General features: G+C 41.9%; 1 protein-coding gene across 1 annotated transcript in view; it reads right to left on the bottom strand.

Moving 5' to 3' along the window:
• Nucleotides 1–397: 397 nt before the first annotated feature.
• ROR1 (receptor tyrosine kinase like orphan receptor 1) overlaps nt 398–22,952 on the bottom strand; it is a 36,854-nt gene continuing 14,299 nt past the window's right edge. The window contains exons 5-6 of the mRNA XM_007460075.1: nt 16,427–16,638; nt 398–1,993 (exon numbers count right to left, since the gene is read on the bottom strand). Of these exons, the coding sequence (XP_007460137.1) occupies nt 566–1,993; nt 16,427–16,638 (1,640 nt within the window). The 3' untranslated portion in view covers nt 398–565. The remainder of the gene's footprint in view (nt 1,994–16,426; nt 16,639–22,952) is intronic.

Genomic DNA, 22,952 nt, shown 5'->3' with positions numbered 1-22,952 from the left:
ACTGTGTAGAAGGCTTCAGGGAAACTTACACTTATGGCTCGTTTCCATCTGGGATTTTAAATCTGGCCTAAAGTTTCCTCACTGATTCTGAACATCACTTCCATACCAACATGCATAGTGTCTAAATTGAATCAACATAATTCCTGAACATCTGTCCTGAAGAAAAGACAGCAGGTAGACAAATGCTATGGTATATACATTTTGGGGAGAGAACAGTCATGGCAGCCAAAGGTGAATACACAGAGCACCGTTTGACTTCCTTTTTGGTTTGATACTTGGTCATAAGGTTCGTTTCCTCTTCACTGGTTTGCAGTTTTCAGTACTTGAAACCAGATGTACCAATCCCAGTGGCATGGCCTACACCCTGATGGAGCGTTAATCCCACAATGTTTTTTTTCTGGCTGGTGTTTGCCCTGGTTGGTAAGACACAGTTAAACTTCACAGAAGATACTTGTTGCAATGTCTGCTAAATGAGAACCTTACTTTAATAAAAACATTTGAATATAAATCTTTTCTACGACTTTCTAGTTTTTCCTGTATACCACATTTACAAAAGTTGTGCATTTTACAGTTCTGCAGAAATCATAGATTCGGTGTGTCCATGAATGTTGGAGTCTCCTAGCAAAGATGGTTGCTTTGAGTCTATTTTGTAGGGTTTTTGAGACTTGTTGCCAAAAACGGTGATACCCATTCCACCGGGATGATTCGGAATCGACATGTGTGGTAGTAAGGGAATATTTGCTTCCTGATTCGATCCTGATGAAGGTAGGCTGGTCACATGACCAGTACTAGTCGACCCGCTGGCACTGCTCGGGGACCGACTCTTGGGAGGTGGGCAGTGCTGAATCACTCTGGGAGGACCTGTTGGCTGATAGTGGGCAGCTGGAAACGCTGCATATCCAGGAGGTATTGGGTATCCATTGATGGGGATGAATCGCTGGTTCTGAGGTATTGGTGGGCTGATGAAACCAGCAATCTGGCCCTGTGGTGTAATACCCTGGCTCGGGAACATGTAATTGGGATATCTGGGGTTACTGAGATTACTCACTGGGCTGGCACTAAGGGAGGTTGTCTGCGTGGTGGCATTTCCGCCGGAAGGAGTAGTAGAGCTGGTATGACTTGAGAGTCCCTCCCAGGACCGAAGCCGGACGTGAATATCTTTAAATCTTGGTCTCCTGGAAGGAATCTCATTCCAACACTCTGTCATGAGGCTGTACATTCTGGGGGGGCAGTCTTCGGAGCATGGTAACAGCTGTCGTTTTCTCACCATTTCGATCACTTCCTGGTTACTAAATCCATAATATGGCTGGAGTCCAAAACTGAATATCTCCCACAAGACAACCCCAAAAGACCAGATATCTGAATCAGAAGAGAATTTGCCATACATGATGGCTTCAGGGGGCATCCAGCGAATGGGCAGCAAAGACTTACTCTGCACCCTGTAGTAATCAGCGGAGTATATGTCTCTGGAAAGCCCGAGGTCTGAAATCTTTACATGAAGTTGCTCTCCGATTAAAATATTGCGAGCTGCAAGGTCCTTATGGACAAAGAAGTGACTAGACAGGTATTCCATGCCGGCTGCAATCTGAATGGCAATGTGTAGAAAATCTCCATGATCCAGGCTGGATTTGACAGTCCCATCTTCATCACTGCTACAGCCAACATCTGAATGTGGGGACCGCATGATGAGGAACTCGTGGAGATCCCCCTGATTCATATACTCAAAAAGCATACACACAGGTTGTTCCTGAGTGACAGCCCCTAGAAGGCAGACAATATTGGGGTGGTGTAGTTCGGCCATCAGGGAGGCTTCCTGTTGAAATTCCGTCCATTGCTGGGGGTTGTTATAATCTTTCAAGGTCTTTATAGCAACTAACTGAGCATGGTCCATGCCTGGGAGATAGAGGTGGCCCTTATAGATCTTTCCAAAGGCACATTCACCCAATTCTTCCATAAAACGTACAGCAGAAAGAGGCAGCTCTTTAGCCTTGCTCTGTATGAAAGAAAGGCAAAGTGTGGTTTAAAACATTTTCTAAGGCAAGACATTCTGGCATCTGAAAGGAGGGGTGAGGCATATTGAGAAAGGTTCTGTACATCAAATCAATTACAACATTGTACACCTAGAAGTCCTTAGAATTGTTGGCTGCAACTTAGGCATAGGCAGATTTTCGTCCATCACTCCCCTATCCCTCCATGCACACCCCCTGCTCCAACAATGGTTTCCTGCTGTTACCTAGAATCTTGCTACTCAAAGAGTGGTCTTGGGAAGAGCAACATTGAAGCTCACTACAAATGCAGACTCTTGGACCCACCTCGGACCTACGGAATCAGGATGTGCATGTAACAAGACCCCAGGTGATTCTGGTGGATGTTAGAGTGTGAGAAGCACTGCTGCTGAGGATAGAGCCTTAATCCTTAGCCTGGCACCTAAGAGTATTTGTGACCTGGTCTTACCCTTGCTACACCTCTACGTGATGGCATCACTTAGGCTGAATAGGTCTCCTCATTGTCCACATGCAAATGGCATGCATGTTCTTGCCTAATACCTTTGTTCTTCCAATGCTCTCCTATTTCTAAGGTATATATTGAGCTAAAAGCCAGAGACACCAAAACAAAAGGCTGTTCTGAGGTGCTCATAGTAGAGGTGGGTGCTTCTCTCTACCTATCGAATCCTTGCTGTGAAACTCTCCCTGACCACTCTGGTCTTTGCCTCCTCCGGAATCCCTCTGGCTTTACCGTCTGAATGCCACTACGTGCAGGATGCAGTGAGGTGACTGGCTACACGCTGACCTCCGCTGCCACAGTTCAGATTGGAATCCTGCCCTCTCCACTTACCGGCCGTGTGACCCTGGGTACAATATTTACTCTGTGCTTCAATTCCCTCATCTATAAAATGGGATGATAATTGTACTTATCTCGTAGGGTTCTTGTGAACTTTTAGTAAGTTAACATTTGTCACGTGTTCAGCATGATGTCTGGCACATGGTAAGGGCTATTGAACTTTTAGCTATTATTACCTTGCTATTGCTGCTCTTTTTTACGAATATACTTTGTCCTCTCAATCAGATTTCAAGTTTTTTTTTTTTTTTTTTGGCTGCACCGTGTGGCATGTGGTATCTTAGTTCCCCGACCAGGGATTGAACCCATGCCCCCTGCATTGGGAGCGCGAAGTCTTAACCACTGGACCTCCAGGAAGTCCCCCAGATTTCAGTTTTTTGAAGGGAGCTATTGCCTTTCGAACCAACCGATTATCTCTATGGATTTGCAAGCGGGTTATTTACTGATTGACCTGAAAACAGACAGGAGAAAGCATCTAGCTCACAATGAAAATAAATATTAAGTTGTGACGTTTGATCTTGACAGTAAACGTCTATTATGTCATGTGTTTTTACTATTTTTGAAATTTACCTCTGATCTATCCTGACATTTAATCTAATTTGTTAGGGAAAAAGTCATAAAAGCAATGCATTTGTACCTAAACTGATTTTTTAAATAGTCCCTTTAAATGCACTTTAGATCCTTATGTTTTTAGAAAAAAGTACTGCTGTGAGTATCCCAACTGAAGCTGATAATTTTGCAAATACATATGGAATTCAGAGCTCTCTGTACACAGTTTAAATCAACAGTTTAGAAAATTAACTAAAAATTTTCTCTAACCCAAACTCTGCTAATCTAGAATTCATGATGATTAGCTCTGTTCTAGGCTAATTTTTGCAGGGCAAAATGCCCATTAACCTAATTATAAGTGTAAATAAACTTGCAGCAAAATACCCACTTAAGAGGACAAAATAGAACTGAGAATTTTGAAACATTAATTCCTCCATGCAAATAATATTTCTTATCATCTATAGGTCTCACTAATTTGTTAAAGCAGATTTTATGGGGTTTGTATTTATAAATGTCTTACAGTAAAGTTACTTATGCTGAAAGTAATGGCAACTTCTTGCTTTAAACATTTAGGCAATTGAAGCTTATTAATACAGTCCTATTAATTATAGTATTGTTTGTTACAGATTAGAAATAACCTAAATGTCTACTTAGTGGAAACTGATTAAATTAATTGTGGTGGAGCTAGTAAAAACAATATTATACATTTGTAAGAATATTATACAGTTGTAAGAACAAATGAGGACACTTTCTATGTACTGATATCCAAAATCCTACTACTAAGTTAAAAATAAAAAGCAAAAGAACAGTTAATGCTGTATGCTGCTTTTGTGTGAAAGAGAAGGAGAAAAAGAATAAATATATTCATATTTCTGCCCATAGGCATAAAGAAACTCTGAAAGGATACTCAAGAAACAGCAGTGGTTATTGGGAGGATATGGAGGTGGGAACTAGGGGGAGGGGGGCAGAGGTGGGAGATTTTTCACTTTATGCTTTTTTATACTTTTCTTTTTTTTTTTTGCGGTACGCGGGCCTCTCACTGCTGTGGCCTCTCCCGTTGCGGAGCACAGGCTCCGGACGCGCAGGCTCAGCGGCCATGGCTCACGGGCCCAGCCGCTCCGCGGCACGCGGGATCTTCCCGGACCGGGGCACGAACCCGTGTCCCCTGCATCGGCAGGCGGACTCTCAACCACTGCGCCACCAGGGAAGCCCTTACTTTTTGACTTAAACAGGATCCCCCATGCTTTTGGTGATAGAGAAGGGTATGGGGCTGAGTAATAAACTACTTTTGAGGGAAAGTGGGAATGAGGAACTAAACCCAAGGAATATTAGACTGATCTAATAAGGCGTTAGGACTCTTCCCCCTTCCCCTGCTGAAGCTTAACCCATAGGCAGTGTGGGGTAATTCAAACCATGTAACCTTTGGACTCATACAAATCTGAATTTGCAACTTGGACCTGCCGCTTTCTATTATTAATAGTTAATATTTATATAGCACTTACTATGCGCCGGATACTGTTCTGAGCACTTGACAAATATTAACTCATTTACTATAACAACCCCGTGGGATAAGCCCTATATATTAGGTGGTTGACCTTGGGTGAGTTTCCTAACTTTTCTGAACCTCTATTTCCATATCTATAAAATAATATAATATCTAGCTTCCATAATTACAGTAGGGATTACATGCAACAATGTATGAAAGTAATTTCCACCTAATAAGTGCTCTTTAAATCAATTTTATTATCCTTCTTAGGGAAGTAATCCAGAAAGTGGAGTCAATGCAAATGATTTAGATCCATTTACAGCCTTAAATAGCTCTAGATAGTCATCTATAATTCTATGTTTAAAAAACGAATGCTTAAATTTCTTCTTGTTAATCTTTCTCTGTTCTCCTGTAGTTGCTGGTTTTTAAAAAAAATTCTTTAAGAATGACAGAGACTCTGTTTTGGAACCCGAGGGTGGGTAAGAATTTGAGTGGCCTGTGGTCTGCTCCTCTGAGGATTCTGGAAGATGCGGATGGAGGTGGAGGGAGCAAAGACCCACGTGGAAAAGTGGATGGTGGCAGATGGGAAAGGAAGCAAGCAGGCCAAACTAGTGGGGACTGGAAGAGAAGAGGAGGTGGATGGGGACCTTGGCGCTGGCCTGACACATGGCCCCTGGGGCTTCACGGCTAAGAAAGCCGGCTGCATTCCCATACACTGAGGTAAGAAAATTAGTTCTCTGGTATTCACCTTTGGAAGAAGAACTCTTACTCTTGCCATTTTACAGATGGAGAAAGAGGCTTAGAAAAGTATCAAGGAATTTTAGGAGAGCCAAAATTGCTGCCCTTGTGTGTACAAGGCCTTCTGTTTGAAACCAGAGAAGCTGGCTGGCCGGCAACCCCAGTTGGACACAGCATGTCTCTGGAGGCTCAGCCTGGGGCCTGACACCTTGCAGGGCTGTGAGGTCAGCCTTCAGTGTGTGGTCACTCTGTGGAATGATAATTGTTCTTCTTTCTCTCTGTTCAGACACATGAAAAAGTATGTTTTGGCCCAAAGTGTGTCTTGTCATAGCTCACCAATACCTGGTGGGCCAGACGGCATAGAGTTCCAAATCATCTCCAGCTGACAGGAGGAAGGAATAGTTCATCAGAGCTAGTCAGAACCAAATTTGGGGATTTGCTTTGGAAAAAAAGCACGGAAAGTAACCAAAATGACCAATTTCACAAAACCTTTCCTTGGAACACCTGTGCAGCAGCCAGCATAGAAATACCCAGAAAAAAACTGCTCAGAGCTTGGTTTCAGGGGAACAATTTACACAGTGATTTGCAGTTTTTAAATGCTCAAGTTATTTGGTACAAATGAGTCTTAACTATAGACTCATTTTCAAATTTTACATAAATCCTGACCTAGTTAAAAAATCATAAAAGCCCTTAAAGAAGCAGTCAGTAGACTGTATGGTGACGGCAGGAAATTAGCTGTATTGTTGAGGAACAGATGGTTTACATTATACAGACCCTTTAGGCTAAACTTGTTTAGGTCTGGCATATTGTAAATTATATTTTGGTAATGAAAGTGAAATGACCTCTGCTTGACCTCAAGTGGGGTTTGTCTGCTTGAACCAATGTAGTGGAAAACTATGAAAGAAAATGAAGTCATAAAGTTTTGGCAGTTCAATTTTGGCTCATTTCAAGTTAAGGGGTTATAAATCTGTTTAGTTTTTGTTTGACAAGTATTTGTCATACAGGGATGTACAAAATGTAAAGAAGTGTAAAATACACATGAGGCACGATGCCAAAGTAAACCAAGTACAAAGGAAAACTGGAATGAATAGGGTCCTGGGCTCCTATCTCTTTATCACTCCCTCCATTAGTTGAATGACAAGATGGGCTCCGTTTATTATATGCTGTAAGGCAATTAAGTACCTTAAAACCGAAACAGGCTTTCAGTTTAAATGTTAACATTTTTACTTCTCAAAGTAAACACACATCTGCCTCAGTGTGGTTTAAAAAATTATATAATTTTTTGGGGGGGGAGAAAAATCAAAGTTGACGTAGAAGTTGATACATTATTCTAAAATCCAGTTGTGCTCCTTCCCCTAGAAATCTTTGAAGAATAACTGTATTCAGGTTTAAATGAGCTCTTCACTGGAGGAAAATGAAGGGAGAATATTTTAGATGTGAGTCCTCAGATGTGAGTCGATGTGAGTATTGCAGTCCTGTCTAAACAGCTGCTAGAGAGGCCAGGCGGATGTTGGTGGCTTCTCTCACCTGAGTGATGAATACTAAGTGGGGACATGTGCCCCTTTTAGATCCATTAACTTTAGGTATGAAAGCAATGAACCATGGGTAGTTTTTAAGAATTGTAATTATGTAGATGGCAGTTGGATAAGGCGGACAGACTCAGTGACTTTATGTCTTTCCACCTCTGGGAAGTTACACCTTAGGTGATAATACACTTGAAATGACTCCTCTGGAGGACACTGCTTGCGACTAAGCTGCCATTTCCTGCTCACTTTTCCTAAGTGACTACCACAGGAAATGAGATGAGTATTCTGTGATGGCCATCAACATTGGCGTGCAGCACGGATCCCGCTCTGTGACTTTTCACCTCTAACCTGAACAGGGCATGACTGATGGCTCTACTTTTGAGTCCAGTTTGAAGCAGACACACAGATGAAAAGCAGAGCCACATGAGGGTGGAGGGAACCAGAGCTCAGGGCAGTGCTCTGGAACAGGAAGTTGGCTCCAGCAGCAGGTGCTGGAAAAGGACTGAAGTTCATGTTCCTACAATGGACCCAAACCTCCTCCTATAGTCCTTGCAGCCCCTATACTTGTTCCTTTCCCATTCCTCATGTCCCAAGGCTGCTGCCCTTTTACAAATCTCTTTTGCTATACACATTTGCCGATTCTAGCTGTATACAAGTATCTGTAGGAGAGGAGTGGGTCCCACACGGTGACATTTGTCCTCACCCTATTAGAGGAATAATGAAGCAGGCCCTATTGAAGTTAGGGGGTAAGTTTGGGTAATAGGAGGACATGACCAGGTCTGTTTCTCTTTGAAAGCACAGTTTTCTCTGAGAACTGTATCCCTTGTGGACTTACTCTCTGAATCTCAATTTGATCAACAGAGTCTACACCAGAGCAGGCACTGGAATCCCCCAGAGGGCCTCTTAAAACACAGATTGCTAGGCCTCACTCCTAGAGTTTCTAATTCTGTAAGTCAGATTCTGCAGTTCTGACAAGTTGCCAGGTGATGAGGATGCTCTGGGACTGGAATAAATGAGAGAACCACCGGAATAAATGAATATGACTTTCAAAAAGAAAAAAAAAGAAAAAAAAAGATCAGACAGTTACTGAGTGTCTGGTCCCTGCTCCCGGCATGATGAATGACCACAGTGTGTCTGTAGAACCTAATTGAATGATTCTGACTTACACGAGACAGAGACTATACACTCTGCTTCGGAAGCTGCTTTGGAAATGCCAGCTAGAGAAAAATGTAAGAGCCATCGACTGGTATTTCACTGGGTTATATTCTGCATGGCTACTGTGAGAGAGATTCAAGGTTTTGAAATAGAAATCACATTATAGCTTGGGCCATGTCATCGGTTTATTATATTTTCATGTGCAGCCAATTGTGTGGGATATATTTTCATAGCTGGTTACCTCAGTCAGTCAATTGATACTATACATATTATGTACCAAAGAGTATACACACAGAATAGTATATGAGAAACCATTTAAGAACCATGAGGAGAGAGGACACAACTCCTATCCTAGATGTTTGTAATCTGAGCTTAGTAATAACTACCATGTATTGAATACTTGCCATGTACCAGACACTGAGATCATAATAATGGCTACGATTTGGGGAGGGGGGGGCTGTTTTTGTGTTAGGCTATAAGTGCTTTATACATATTAATTCTTTTCATCCTCACAATAACGCCATGAAATTGGTCACTATGACTATTATCCCCATTTTACAGATGGAGAACCTGAGGAACAGTGATTAAGTGATCCCACAACTAGTAGGTTGTAAATTCAGACTCCAGGGTCTGTCTTCCTCATGACTACACTACACTCCCTTGTGGGGTCTCTCAGTGTTCAGTGCATCAACTCATTTAACCCTCATCACAAATCCGTGAGATTCATACTATGATTTCCGCACTTTATGGATCAAGAAATGAAGGCCTTCAATGGTTAAGTAGCTTGCCTATGGAAGCACAACTATTATGTAGTGATGTCAAGATTCAGCTCCAGCTGTGTCTGGCTCCAAAGATCAGGTACTTTTCTGGGAAGAAGAGGTGGTTTTCATCTGATCCTCAGAAGGCTCCACAAATTTAAAAGCATGAGGCCCACTGGTATAAAAGTGGAATGTCAAGGTGTAATTACTCTCTGGCCTCTGATGACCTAGACCTTACTCTGGCTGATCCTTTGTTGCTCCCATCAGTTGACTGGGGTAAGTGAACAAAACCATTCAACAGCAGGCTGTACCTGAGTTGGGCACAAGAGCCCTGGAGAGTATGTGAAACTGAGATTTTTTTTTTAGTATCTGGCCTTGGCTGTTGACAGGAATCTGCTTGACTCTAAAGCCTATTTTCCTTCCCTGTGCATTTTACTGGTTCTCAGGTAAACAGTGTTAGAACTGTGAAACAACTGACTCCACTCATAAATGGAAATGATTACATTCTAAAAGCTTAAAGGCCACAACCATTTGATTTTGGGAGATTATGGACATTTTCAAAGACTACAGCTGAACTAAGTACCTTCTGGTTTATGCAATCAAATTCTAGAGGGAGTTCCAACCAATAGTTTGCCATATTTGTTCAGAGTTCAGCTGCACTTCTCTGGAAGTGATTTAGCTTCAGAAACAGTTCTTTTCTCTATAATGTTAACTTTCTGATAGTTAGTTTGAATGTTTGGTGGTGACCAGGATTGTTTCTGTGGTGGAGTTACTTTATAATGTCAACAGGAGATGTTCTATTCTGCCTGGAAACAGGCAGAACAGATGCCAGTAATTTTAATGTCAGCGTGAGCTACCATGTGCTCATAACTTGGGCTTGTGTGTTTCAGTCAGCCTGAAAATTAAGGCAGTAGAGTGAAACAGGGCAGGGGTCCCCAACCACTGGGCTGCGGACGGGTACTGGTCCATGGCCTGTTAGGAATGGGGCCGCACAGCAGGAGGTGAGCAGGGAGCAAGCGAAGATTCATCTGCCGCTTCCCATCGCTCACATTAACGTCTGAACCATCCCCCCGCTCCCCGTTTGTGGAAAAATTGTCTTCCACGAAACCGGTCCCTGGCGCCAAAAAGGTTGGGGACTGCTGAAATAGGGAACACTTGGGCTCTGGACCTGGACAGACCTGGCTTTGAGTTTTGGCTCTGCCACTCACTAACTGTGTGACTTTGGGCAGACTCTTAATCTCAAGTTTCGGTTTTCTCACCGCCCCAAATCAGGCTCAAATTAGTACCAACTTCAGAGGGTTACTGTAAAGACTGTATCGAGATAACGCCTGTGAAATACTTCAGCTTCTTCGTAATATCCATTCATAACACGCATTCTCCCTAGAAGTAAAGCTTCTAAAGACATAGTTGTAAGCTGATCCCTGTACTGGACAGTCCCCCAGTCTTCACCATCAGACCCTCTCTGCCCTGAGGGATTTTATCCAGGCTGTGAACAGGGTGTGGGGCAGAGGATTTATGCTCACTGGATGGGCACAGGAATACCAGAGCTATCTAAAGAGCTACCTCTATAATCTTTGCTCTAACTGCCTTGCCCTCACCCCAGTTAATGCTGTGGGTTGCTGAATCCTATAGCTTCCAACCCAGCCCACAGTATCCGGTACACAGCATTTGGTGGTTGATTTAAAAGGTTTGTGATTGTTCATATAATCACTGTAACAAAAAAATAATAGTAACTTCTAGCTGTTGAGGACCTGTGAGGTGCCAGACACACTATCTTGAAGTGTCAGAAACAGCTCGTTTAGAATAGATTGGTGGCTGCTAGTGGCGGAGTGGGGAGGGAAGGGGTGGGCAAAATAGGTAAAGGAGTCAAAAGGTACGAACTTCCAGTTATAAAATAAGTAAGTTATGGGGATGTGCAGCATGGCCAATATAGTTCGTAATACTGATTGTATATTTGAAAGTTGTTAAGAGAATAAATCTTAAACCTTCTCGTCACAAGAAAAAAAATTTTGTAACGATGTATGATGGCAGATGTTAGCTAGGCTTATTGTCGTGATCATTTTGCACTATATAAAAATATTGAATCATTATGTTATACACCTGAAACTAATGTAATGTGTGTGAATTATACTGCAATAAAAATACATTTAAAAATCTCTTTTAAGTACTATTTGTATCCTTGTTTTATAAATGAGAAAACAAAGATCTCATGGCCAGTAAACAATGGAGGCAAGATTTGTAATCATATCTCTCTGCGTCTAAATCCTTGATCTTTGAAGTATATTATACTACCTCTTAGAAATAAGCTAAGAACAAATGTGGCTGGAAAGGTAACTTAGGCCCAGAGACTGTGGACTCCTGTGTACTGGGAAGAAGAATTTTATAACTTGAGATTTGGTCCTTCCAGGTTGGGGAATCATTATGTCAAGTGGGAGCTAAAGCAATGCCAGAGGATGAAATCAGCATGAGAGAGAGAAAGAGGAAAGAGAACTGAGAAACATCAGAGGAGGCTCCCATTTGGGGAGTTAAAAAGAAGAAGACCTAGTGAAGAAAAGAGGAGGAGATAGTAGGAGAGCCAAGAGAAAAAGCTCTCCAACACGGTGGTTAAGAATATCGAATGCTCCAGAGAAATTAAAGAGGATGAAGACTTGGGAAAGGCCATCGGATTAAATTACATCACTGGTGATTCCCCAGAGGCCATGTGAATAGAATGATGAGCTCAGAAGCCTTGGAGACAATGGCTTTAAGGAGTGAGTGGAAAAGTTATTGAGGCCGTTTTAGCACTAAGTGTAGTGACAGTGGATAAGAACAGGGATTTCAAAGGGGTGGCTCGACCACAGCAGGGATTTTTAGATGGAAGCATGTTGCTAGCAAAAGGGACAGGCCCAGGGAACATAATTGTTAGTACATTCAGCAATGGCTGAATACCTTGGCTGGAAAGGAAAAGGTGAGAGGAATAGCCTGGAAGTGGAGAAACAGAGAAGCGGGCAAGAGATGAGGGTTAGTTGAGAAATAAAATACAGCCACCAGTTTCAGAAAGCTATAGGCCAATTTTGCTTTCCCCCCAATCTTCCTTACATCAGCCAGGAGCTGCAGGACTTTGACCCCAAAGGCTTATTTAGGTTTCCTGACCCTCATTCTCAAACTCCTCCACCCTTAACCTCTTTGAGGGTCTAAATCCCACATAGGTGGGTCACATAGGGAAGGACAGAACTGGCTCACCCTGTGCTAGATGGAGAGGCTCTGCTCCCCTTCTAAGTCCCCAGGAGGCAAGCTCCACAGCTTCCCTCCCTCAGTGAGACTGCTCAGTGTTTCCGATGTGACAGCTTGTGGAGGGTGGGGGGAGGCAGAGGGAAAGAATTGGAGAGATGGCAAATTAGAGTTTCCAGGCTTCTTGGAGAAGGTTCATTTTCCACAGTACTTTAAAAAAAAAAAAACCCTTACTCAGATTGTAAAATTTGTAATGCAAGATAGAAAAACCCTACGTAGTTCCTGCATCACCAGAGTATTGTCAGAAGATTTTAAAGATGGAAAAGATAGGAGATTAACTAATCCAACTGAATGGCTTGAAATCTTTTGCTGAGCAAAATAAAAGAAAAATAAACAAACCGTCCTTTGCATGAACACAGTCGACCTCTTTCTCTGAACAGCTGAGAAAATTGAGACACAGAGAGGCTAAGTGGTTACTCAGGGTCACAGGGCAGTTAGAGGTGGAGCCGGTGGAGCATCTCCATTTCCTGACTGTTCAAGGCTCAGACGTAAGATGCCTGTCTGGTCCACTGGCTTCCTTTCCCCACAGATCAGAAGGAGACTCATGCCTCCTCAAAAGTTTTAACTTCCAACTGTACCGTTCACCTCTCTGGGGACTCAAGCCAGATCCCGTCAGCCAGTCTGTCTGCAGCTGCCTATTGTCACCTCTGAAGGGTATGGATTTCTAATCTCCCAGAGGAGCCTCTTCTTAATACAAACACTTCGGGTTGGTGGGGCAGCAGGGGGTGGGGACGGTGGGTAAAATCAGCTCAGCAAGTGGAGAGCGATGGACAGAGATAGTTTAAACCCTGAAGGGCACATTCATTTGGATAAATAAGAATGAGGCCAGGGCAGACCAGCTTCTACCCTTCATTCCTTTTTCATCCCAACCTCCAAATATCCTTTTGATTTTACTCTGGTAGGGTGTTTTTTTTCCAAGACTTTTTTTGTTTTGTTTTTTTCTCTTTCTTTCTTATGTGTGTCCCTTCCTTTTAGATTTTATAGGTACGGGTAATATTTATGTGTCAGTGACCTCTCAAAGCAGTTTTAGAGATTGACTGTTTACATTTGGGAATTTTCTTTAAGGTCTACAAAGTTCTTTGTGCTTTTTCCAGGAAAGGCACTCAGTAAGAACCAAAACAAACAGCTGAATAAGTCAAATTCGACTGGAGCCAAATTTCTTAGGAGAGTAAGAAAAAAAAAGTTAGCATTTGTTTTTGTTGTTTCCTTTCCGCTCCTCAACCCAGTCACATATTCTTGAGCCATTCCTACTTCTAGTCTGATTCAGAATTGCTTATGAGCTGTTTAAGGCTAAACTCTAAGCCTTGTGTTGGAGAAATCTTGACACTGGGAGATTTCGCAAGGCACATTTCAGAAACGGTCCAGAAATGATGAAAACAATGTTTTGTTTCACCAAGTCTTAGGAAAAATTTATCCCCGTATATTTTACATTTGTCTCCATGACCATGGAGGATGGAGGACTATTGTTGCTCTGGCCAAATTTCACATGTCCCTGGCAGGACTGGGGCTATGTAACTCAAGCTTACAACTGTTATCCAGGCCTCTTCAGGAGGTCTGTCAGAGCCAGGTGAATCCTGTGGTTAGTGTTCAGCCCAGACTGACAAATGGAGTGTCATATTTAATTATTTGCCTGCCCCCATACCCGCTTCCCAGCATGATTTGTCCTGTGAAAAAGTTATCATGGCATGGGCAAGTTCAAGGGCTCTCCCTAGAGCTGAAAAACCTCTATTCACATTTTATCTCTTCCAATTACTAGCTCTTTGACCTTAGGCAAGTTACTTAACTGGTTTGGAGTCTCAGTTACCCTGGTTGTATGAGAGTGATAATAATACCTACCTTATATAATAGGTGTGAGGATTAAATGAGATAATGAATGTAAAAGCTCCTGGAATAGTTCCTGATAATGTGTATCATTCAGTATATATTAGTTTTCTCTATTTGTGCCACGGAGCCCTCTGAGATCTTTATTTGAAGGACAACATAAATCCAAAACACCGTGCCTGTTGGACATATCATGTGTTGCAAAATAAACCTCCACTTAGAATGGAAGTGAATTGCAGATTGAGGCTGACGTACAACACAGGAAATTTTTCCGAATGGAAATGATTCTTCCTATAATTCCTGCCACAGCAACGAGGAGCCCACCTCCCCAGGATGGTGGCTGCTGCACAGTGACTACTAGAACCAAAGCGATCTGGCCCTCTCTCCCACCCAGAGCTCTAGCATTTGTAAGGCTTCTCAGAACTTAATAACAGAAATGACGGAGAAAGATTCTCACAGAACAAAGACTATTGCACTAGAAGTTTGAAGTCATGGGATATGTAAACGGTTAACTAGGTGTGACTACATGAAAGTGCAACAATGTTAACCCTTCTATTTTCTCCTATTACATTTATAAGGATTAACCGTGCTATTATGTAACACGCTGTAATGTATGTAAGTTGGCTAGCTAGCAGCTAGGATATCACGAGTTAAACCTCCACCGCCACCCATTCCCCAAGCCACCGAGTGAACTCAGTGGTTAAGAATCCACCTGCCAATGCAGGGGACACGGGTTCGAGCCCTGGTCCAGGAAGTTCCCATATGCCGCGGAGTAACGAAGCCCATGCATCACAACTACTGAGCCCACGTGCCACAACTACTGAGCCTGTGCTCTAGAGCCTGTGAGCCACAACTACTGAAGCCCGTGTGCCTAGAGCCCATGCTCCGCAACAAGAGAAGCCACCGCAATGAGAAGCCCGCGCACCGCAACGAAGAGTAGCCCCTGCTCGCCACAATTAGAGAAAGCCCGCGCGCAGCAACGAAGACCCAACACAGCCAAAAATAAATAAATAAAATAAATTAATTTAAAGAAAAGAGAGAGAGAGAACAGTGGTTTTGCTTGGAACAGAATACTTAAAAAATGAGTTCTTTTAGCATTTAAGAAACCCCAAAACCTTACCAACAAGACTTTGCAATAGAAAAATATTTTAAGACTTTTTAAATTAAAAAAAAAATTCAACAGCAAAGCAAAATAAAATCAAATGAGGACTATGTGTCAGGCCCAATTATGCTACCTTTTTCATTGGGTAAAATGATTGATTTGAGTGTGAAGGCAATTTTTTTCCCTAAAATTGTATAAAAAGTGATGCATCTCCTCTTTATGAGGGTCAAAAGAATAATATGGTCACTAACCCACAGAGAAGATAAATATTTGTTGAATGAATGTTCCTATGGAGTTGGAACACAATGAAAAGGCAGGCTTCTGTGGATGCAAGAATCCTAAGTTATTTAAATGAAATCTCTTTCCCGAGAGGCCTGGGATTGGGGTGCTGGCTTTCCGGAGAGAAAGCCTCTGTTGTATTTCAGCCTCAAGATGTGGTGTGTGCTCCATTTAAGGAAAGGGCCAGTGACCCTGGGTTCCTTGCCAGGACCCTGAGCAGCCCAAATGTTGAAAGATGTTGAGGAAAAACTAAAAGGAAGTAGAGGATTGATTTAGCAAAGAGAGATGGCTAAGGTGGGCTATTATAAAACAGCATTCAAAGATTGTGGGAAAGACAACACTTCTCTTAAAATATGTTTAAACCAAAGAGAAAGGGATTTAGGTTAGGCATGAAAAGGATTTTTTAAACTGTCGTAAAAAACACATAAAATTGACCATTTTAAGTGTACAGTACAGTAGTATTAATCCCTGCGCATTGTTGTGCAAGCAAAAGGATTTTTTGAAAGTGAAGTTAGTAAACAATGTCTGATTTCTCTCTCTCTGTTCATCTCTTTCAGTTTGATTGGAAGAGAATGGAATTTCCTTCTTTAAAATGTGGAAAAATAGTCCACATTCTGAGTCCCCAGGGGCTGGAAGAGATGATCTCATAAGAATTCCTTCCAGCCCAAACTCTACGTAAGGTAAGTGCTAGGACGGGCCCAGCACCGGATTGGTCACACTGATGAAAGTATCCTCAAGCTGCCTTGGACAAAGTTAGAAATGCATGGCTATGCTGAAAATGAACTCGAGCACTGATCAAATTTCTGATTCGATATCGTTTGATTTCTAAGCTTGGGTGGGTTATAAATGTTGCTTTAACTTCAAGTCTACAGAATAAGCGCGGCTCGGGACTGCTAAGTCTTACCTTGGGTTTATACGCATTCAACATGGACATCTCCACGTTTTGACCTCTGACGTGTTTTGGCTGCCTCTGGACGGGCGGCGACGATGACTTCTGGTTATTGCGACAGACACAGATGAAGAAGAAGAGCAAAGCAATGGCCAGGGGGATGGCAACGCTAGGCACCAGTATGTACAGGATTTCCATTTTATTCTTTTCCTTGGAATCCTTCGAATCTGGGTGTAGAAAACGGAAAAGAGCAAAAGTCATACTAGTTCAAATGACATGGAATAATATTACACGGCAGAGCTTAAAATGTCCTCCTATTCTTCTATACACACAAATCTACTGTGAGAAGAAAGAACCCTTGCTTATTACAGTTTGTTTCCATCAAACCTTCAGTGTAGTTTATCAAAGCTGAAAAGTTGAAAGTTCAAACGTTTAAAAATTGCAGAGGGACATTGTGAAGGCTTCGCGTGTGTGGGGGTCCCCCTTCTGATGTTGCCTCTCTTCAGCAGCAGGCCTGCATTTCTCCGACACCTTAAAAGTTAAACGCCACACGGATGGACTGTATACATCTAAGAGCATCAATGTGGACCCCAGGGGTCTTCCTCCATTGGCTGCCAGCCCAAATCAAACACCGCAACGTGGTGTTCCAGAAATCATGCCCTTGTCTTGGCTGGCCTGGACATATAGGGCCAGTCCTGCATCTTCCAGAAGCAATATCACCAAAGAATCCTGGCCCAGGGTCCACAAAGCCACTGGCCTGAGAATATGGGGACCTGAAGCCAGGGCCAGCTCAGTCTCTGATGAGCTGTATGACTTTGAACAAATCATTCACCTCTTTGTGTCTCAGTTTTTCTCATCCACAGAAGTGAAGTGTCTGTTTTGGATGGTGTCTACAATTCCCTCTTGCACAGCATCACTGTATAACTTGACACTTTTCTGAAACCCAAGAATTCTTCTTAAATGGTTTCATATGAACTCAGTAATTATGAGTGCTAACCCTCTGAAGTATATTTTTGAAATCTTATACATCCACTGTTACCATTGCTTGGCAAAGAATATAACATGTATAGAAGGACACAAGGACACATACTTTTCTCTTTTTGGCTTGAGTCTGACCATTAAACTAAATACCCTGGGCATAGACTAAAATTAATGAATTATTTGACTGGTAAAACAATGCAAGCATTATGGGACAGTAATTAGAGGGGATGCATAATGACATGTCCTGATCACCAGTAGCCACATCAGCTATCTAGCTTTAAGAAAATCCAAAGTGTGAAAATTCAGACTGACACAAAATTCAGAGATGATTATTTACTTAAAAGAATTAACCATGCATCCATTCCCTCATCCCCCCATTTGTTTCAGTCAGTCAATAAACAAACAGCTACTACTGCCAAGCACTCCACTAGGTACTGGGAATATAAAATGAAATAAGACATGTCCTTTGCCCTTAAGGACCTCGTGATCTGCTAAGGAAAACAGAGAAAAGATAATTACAATATGCTATTGGAAATACTACGAGGGAAGTATGGATAGAGTGGTGAAGAGAGCCCAGAAGTCCCTCTAAACAGCCCCTCTTCCCTGACACAGCATACAAAGTGGGGAGTTCAAAAGCCGCATACCCAGCAAAGCTTGGTAAGTGAGAATATACTTGTACATAATCTTTACTTGCACAACACCTTCTTTGGGAACCTGTTCAGTGAGATATGGCAGTAATTAATCACACTCCCCACAGAAACAGACTCAACACAAGAAATTAGGAAGGGGCACCAAAACCTGGGCGCTGGGACTGTGATCTGTGGGTTAACCCTCAGAGGGGCTGGGGAAGGGTAAAATCTGCTTGCTGAGTATAATAAAAATGATAGCTTTAATATTTCTTGAGTGTTTTCTACCAGCAGAAAATCATGTTAGCTGTTATTATTAATATGGCCTAAGTATTATTCTAAGCACGTTTCAAAACTCATTCATTTTATCCTTACAAGCAACCCCATGAGGTAGGCGCCATCCTCACCCCCATTTTTACAGGTGAGGAAGCTGAGGGGCAGAGTGGTTAATTTACTTGCCCAAGGACCTGCAGCTAGTAATTCAACAGCTTGGATTCCTCTCCTGTTGGTCTTGCTTTACACCTCCTGTTCCAGCTACTACACTAGACCGCCAGTACTTTGAGAGTGGCTGTTGTTTTGCACCTATTTTCTCATGGTAGGATTTTTCTTGTTTCACACAGGTAGGAAGAATGAAGGAGGTCTGAAAGGTGGGGAATAACACAAAAGCTTTGCCAGGTACGCTGCTTTTGAACTCCCCGCTTTGTACGCTGTGGCAAGTAGACATATAACCCACCCAGGCATCTCTGGAGGCTACCCTAATCATTCTAGTCATTAGGAACTGGGTCTCGGGTGTTTTAGTAACAATTGTGTCTGCATGTCTGTGGGTGGGTGGACAGATAGAGAGAGAGAGATTGCTATATCTATATAGACAATGTAGCAGAATAAAGGAAGATTATGTTTTAGAGTGAGAAACCTCTGAAGACTGCCTTTGACATTATCTATGTAACCTTGAGTAGGCACTTGGCCACTCCGAGCAAACTCATCTGTAAAATGGGATTATTTCACAGAACTGTTGTAAACCATAAGTGAAGTAACATAGAAACTATCTATTCTAGTACCTGTTACAACTCAGTCACCCAATGTTTACCCCCCACCCTTAGAGTAGGAAAAGATTCAGGAAATAAAAGTTTGGGGCAGGAAATTCTAAATAACCTTAAGCAAGAGTCACCTCACTGACCTCCATCTCCTCAGTTATTCAAGGAGGATAATGGTACCTGCTCTGCCCATCTTGTTTAGTTCACGTGAGAGAGGATGTTCACAAAAGAACCTCGGAAAATCTAAAACTGCTGCATATTTGTTGGATGTTATGCTTAGCGTTAACATTATAAAATACTTTCAAATTTCTCAGGACCCTAGGGGGGTAAGCTCTTCTTGTTATTCTTGGATTTTCAGTGAAATCATTATGAGGGTAAGATTACCAAAGGAACGAGGCTAATTTAGTACGAATGTAATGCTAGTCATTTTTCTGGCCGACATTTTTAGCAACAAGAGAAAGTAGGGCTCTCACCTGTCTGGCAAACAAAGGAGTCTATTCTGTACTTAGTCCGTATCAGATTATTCAGAGAACGCCTTTGACTGTAAACGGGAGGTCTGGGACAAATCCCCCTGTAGGTCTGCAGGAGAGCAAACTTCAAGAAGCTAAATCCTTTAAACATCGTCAAACTTGGCTCCTTCTGATTACAGTGAGGATATGCAAAACTAGCACAATATCTTCTTGCCAAGTGAAATAATCAAGCAGAACACTACGTGGTCATGTTGGAAGCGACAGAAAACAAATTCAGGCCTATTGTAAGTCTTACTGATGACATGCTTCCTTTCCCACACAGCTCTCTGCATTTGGCCAGAAGGGGAGTCGGTGTCTGGCTCAAAAAACTTCATATAAAAATATTCCATAGGGGCTTCCCTGGTGGTGCTGTGGTTAAGAATCCACCTGCCAATGCAGGGGACACGGGTTCGAGCCCTGGTCCGGGAAGATCCCACATGCTGCGGAGCATCTAAGCCCGTGTGTCACAACTACTGAGCCTGAGCTCTAGAGCCCGTAAGCCACAACTACTGAGCCCACGTGCCACAACTACTGAAGCCCGCGTGCCTAGAGCCCATGCTCTACAACGAGAGGCCACTGCAATGAGCAGCCGGCACACTGCAATGAAGAGTAGCCCCTGCTCGCTGCAACTAAAGAAAGCCTCCGCGCCGCAACAAAGACCCAACGCGTCCAAATATAAATAAATAAATAAATTTTAAAAAATATTAGAAAACCCCAAAAAGCAAAACATTCCATAGAACAACTAAACTTACTCATGGAAAATTAGAAAACTAACATTTGACCAACTCCTTTTTAATGTCCTAGCATTTTTATTCTTCATTTTAACCCAGGACTTTGGGTTATCTTGATTTCACAAACAGAGAAACTGAGGCTGAGAAAGGATAAATTTGCCAAAGCTAGGAAGTGGTGGAGTCAGGGTTGGAATGCGAGTCTGTCTTTGATGCCTCTGTGCTTTTTAAATTATATGGCTAATAAAAATTAAAATACTATATGGAATTGTTTTTCATCATTCTCCTTAAGATTCCAAGATTCCTTCTCAGTAAAGACTAATATCTAGTGGGAACTATACTATTAAAAAGAATCACATAAGAACAATGGACATTATTCTTACTATTCACTTTAAAGGGTAATGGACACTTCCGAGGCACTGCAAAGAAAATTGGCTGAAAATTAAAATGGGGAAGATTTTTAATACTTTGGAATAACTGTTTAAAAGTTAAATGCACATATTTAGTTACATCAAGTTAAATACTTGGGATTTTTGAAACCAACAATTTAGTCCAGACCACATGATTAATTTCCTTTTAAAAATCAACAATTTGGTATCACAGTTCACATCTGACATTCCTATTTTATTTTTACAATGATATTCAATACTTTGATTAGTAATTAAATATAATGGAGAAAAAATACTTCTTTCTTCTCCTGGGGCTTAAAGCAAGGTAAACACAATTTCTCATTCAAGAGGTACTTTTATGAAGTGAAACATATCTGGGATATTACTTTGAGTTAAAACACGAAAGTGCTCAGATCTTAAATCTGGCTAAGGTGGGAAGGAGTCTTATAGAACCTTAGAATTCAAATGAAATTAAACAAGTTGAATTATGATCTTGTCTGAAAAAAATTTTAAAACCATAGAAAACAAACAGGAATAGCCACCATTTATTATCTGAAAACTACAAAATAAGCAGGTCTGTGGCAGATAGGGGCCTGCCTTGGTGACATTTAGGCGTATACCTGGAAGCCGAAGGAGAAAAGGTGGTAATTAGGCCTTCAGTTGGCATGCTAAGCCCAGCCATTCGCTCTCTTGACTTGATAATGGAAATACTAAGTAGATGATCTATTGACTTATGTATTCTCAAACGAATTCTTTAAAAGACTCGGAATAGCCCATATACAGTGATTAACATTTTTCTCTTTGGAAAATGTTTTAACCACAGTAAGTTAGGGGCAGTAACTCATTTGTGAGCGCTTGAGAAAAAACCTTAGCAACTAGAATCCACACGAGTTCACTAAAAGTTTCTTTAAATCTCAGGGCCTCAGTTTTCTCCTCTATAAAAGGAAAGAGCTGGGCTAAACTTTTCTTTTTAATCAAAAATAAATTTTTAATTATGGTAAAAAACACCATCCTAACCATTTTTGTTTTTGTTTTTGCAGTACGCGGGCCTCTCACTGTTGTGGCCTCTCCCTTTGCGGAGCACAGGCTCCGGACGCGCAGGCTCAGCGGCCATGGCTCACAGGCCCAGCCGCTCTGCGGCATGTGGTATCTTCCCAGACCGGGGCACGAACCCGTGTCCCCTGCATCGCCAGGCGGACTCTCAACCACTGCGCCATCAGGGAAGCCCCATCCTAACCATTTTTAAGTGTACATTTCAGTAGTGTGAACTATAGTCACACTGTTGCACAGAAGGTCTCCAGAACTTTTTCATTTTGCAAAACTGAAACTCCATACTCATTGAACAGCAACTCTCCATTTCCCCCTCCCCCAAGACCCTGGCAACCACCATTCAACTTTTTGTTTCTAGGAATTTGACTACTTTAGATACCTCATATAAGTGGAATCATAGTATTTGTCTTTTTGTTGGCTTGTTTCACTCAGTATAATCTCCTCAAGGTTCATCCATGTTGTTACCTGTGACAAGACTTCCTTCTTTTTTAAGGCTGAATAATGCTCCATTGTATGTGTACACCACATTTTTTTAATCCATTCGTCCACTGGTGGGCATGTGGCTTGCTTCCTACTCTCGGCTATTGTGAATAATGCTCCAATGAACATGGGTGTGCAAATATCTTTTTGAGATCCTGCTTTCAGTTCTTTTAGTTGTATACCCAGAAGTGGGATTGCTGGATCATATGGTAATTCTATTTTTTACTCTTTGAGAAATATCCATACTGTGTTCTATAGTAGCTACAACATTTTGCCTTCCTACCTACAGTGCAAAATGGTTCTAATTTCTCCACATCTTTGCTAACATTTGCTATGTCCTATTTTTTGATAGTGGCCATCTTAATGGGTATGAGGTGAGATCTTATTGTAGCTTTGATTTCTTTAATTACTTTAATCTTTATAAGTGATGTTGAGCATATTCTTATATGCTTGTTGTCCATTTGTATATCATCTTTGGAGGAATGTCTATTTAAGTCCTTTGCCCACTTTTTAGTTGAGCTAATTTTTTAAGTTCCCAAATCCAATAGGTTTTATAAAATTAAATGTCTTTCATCTTTGATAGGATTGTTTTGGAGTGGTAGACCAAGCACAGGTAAACTTCAGCAAAGCATTTGATCAGGTGATGCGTGACGTCCTTATGGACAAAAGATGGCGGGCTAGATAATAATATCAGTAGATGGTTTTGTACTTTGCCACATGGCTGTACCCTAACAGTGTTAATCA

This window comes from Lipotes vexillifer, unplaced genomic scaffold, assembly GCF_000442215.2.
Source record: "Lipotes vexillifer unplaced genomic scaffold, Lipotes_vexillifer_v1.1 scaffold134, whole genome shotgun sequence".
In the NCBI taxonomy this organism is placed as follows: domain Eukaryota; kingdom Metazoa; phylum Chordata; class Mammalia; order Artiodactyla; family Lipotidae; genus Lipotes; species Lipotes vexillifer.
The sequence above is the reverse complement of the archived record's forward strand: the minus strand, read 5'-3'. Positions and strand labels throughout refer to the sequence as shown.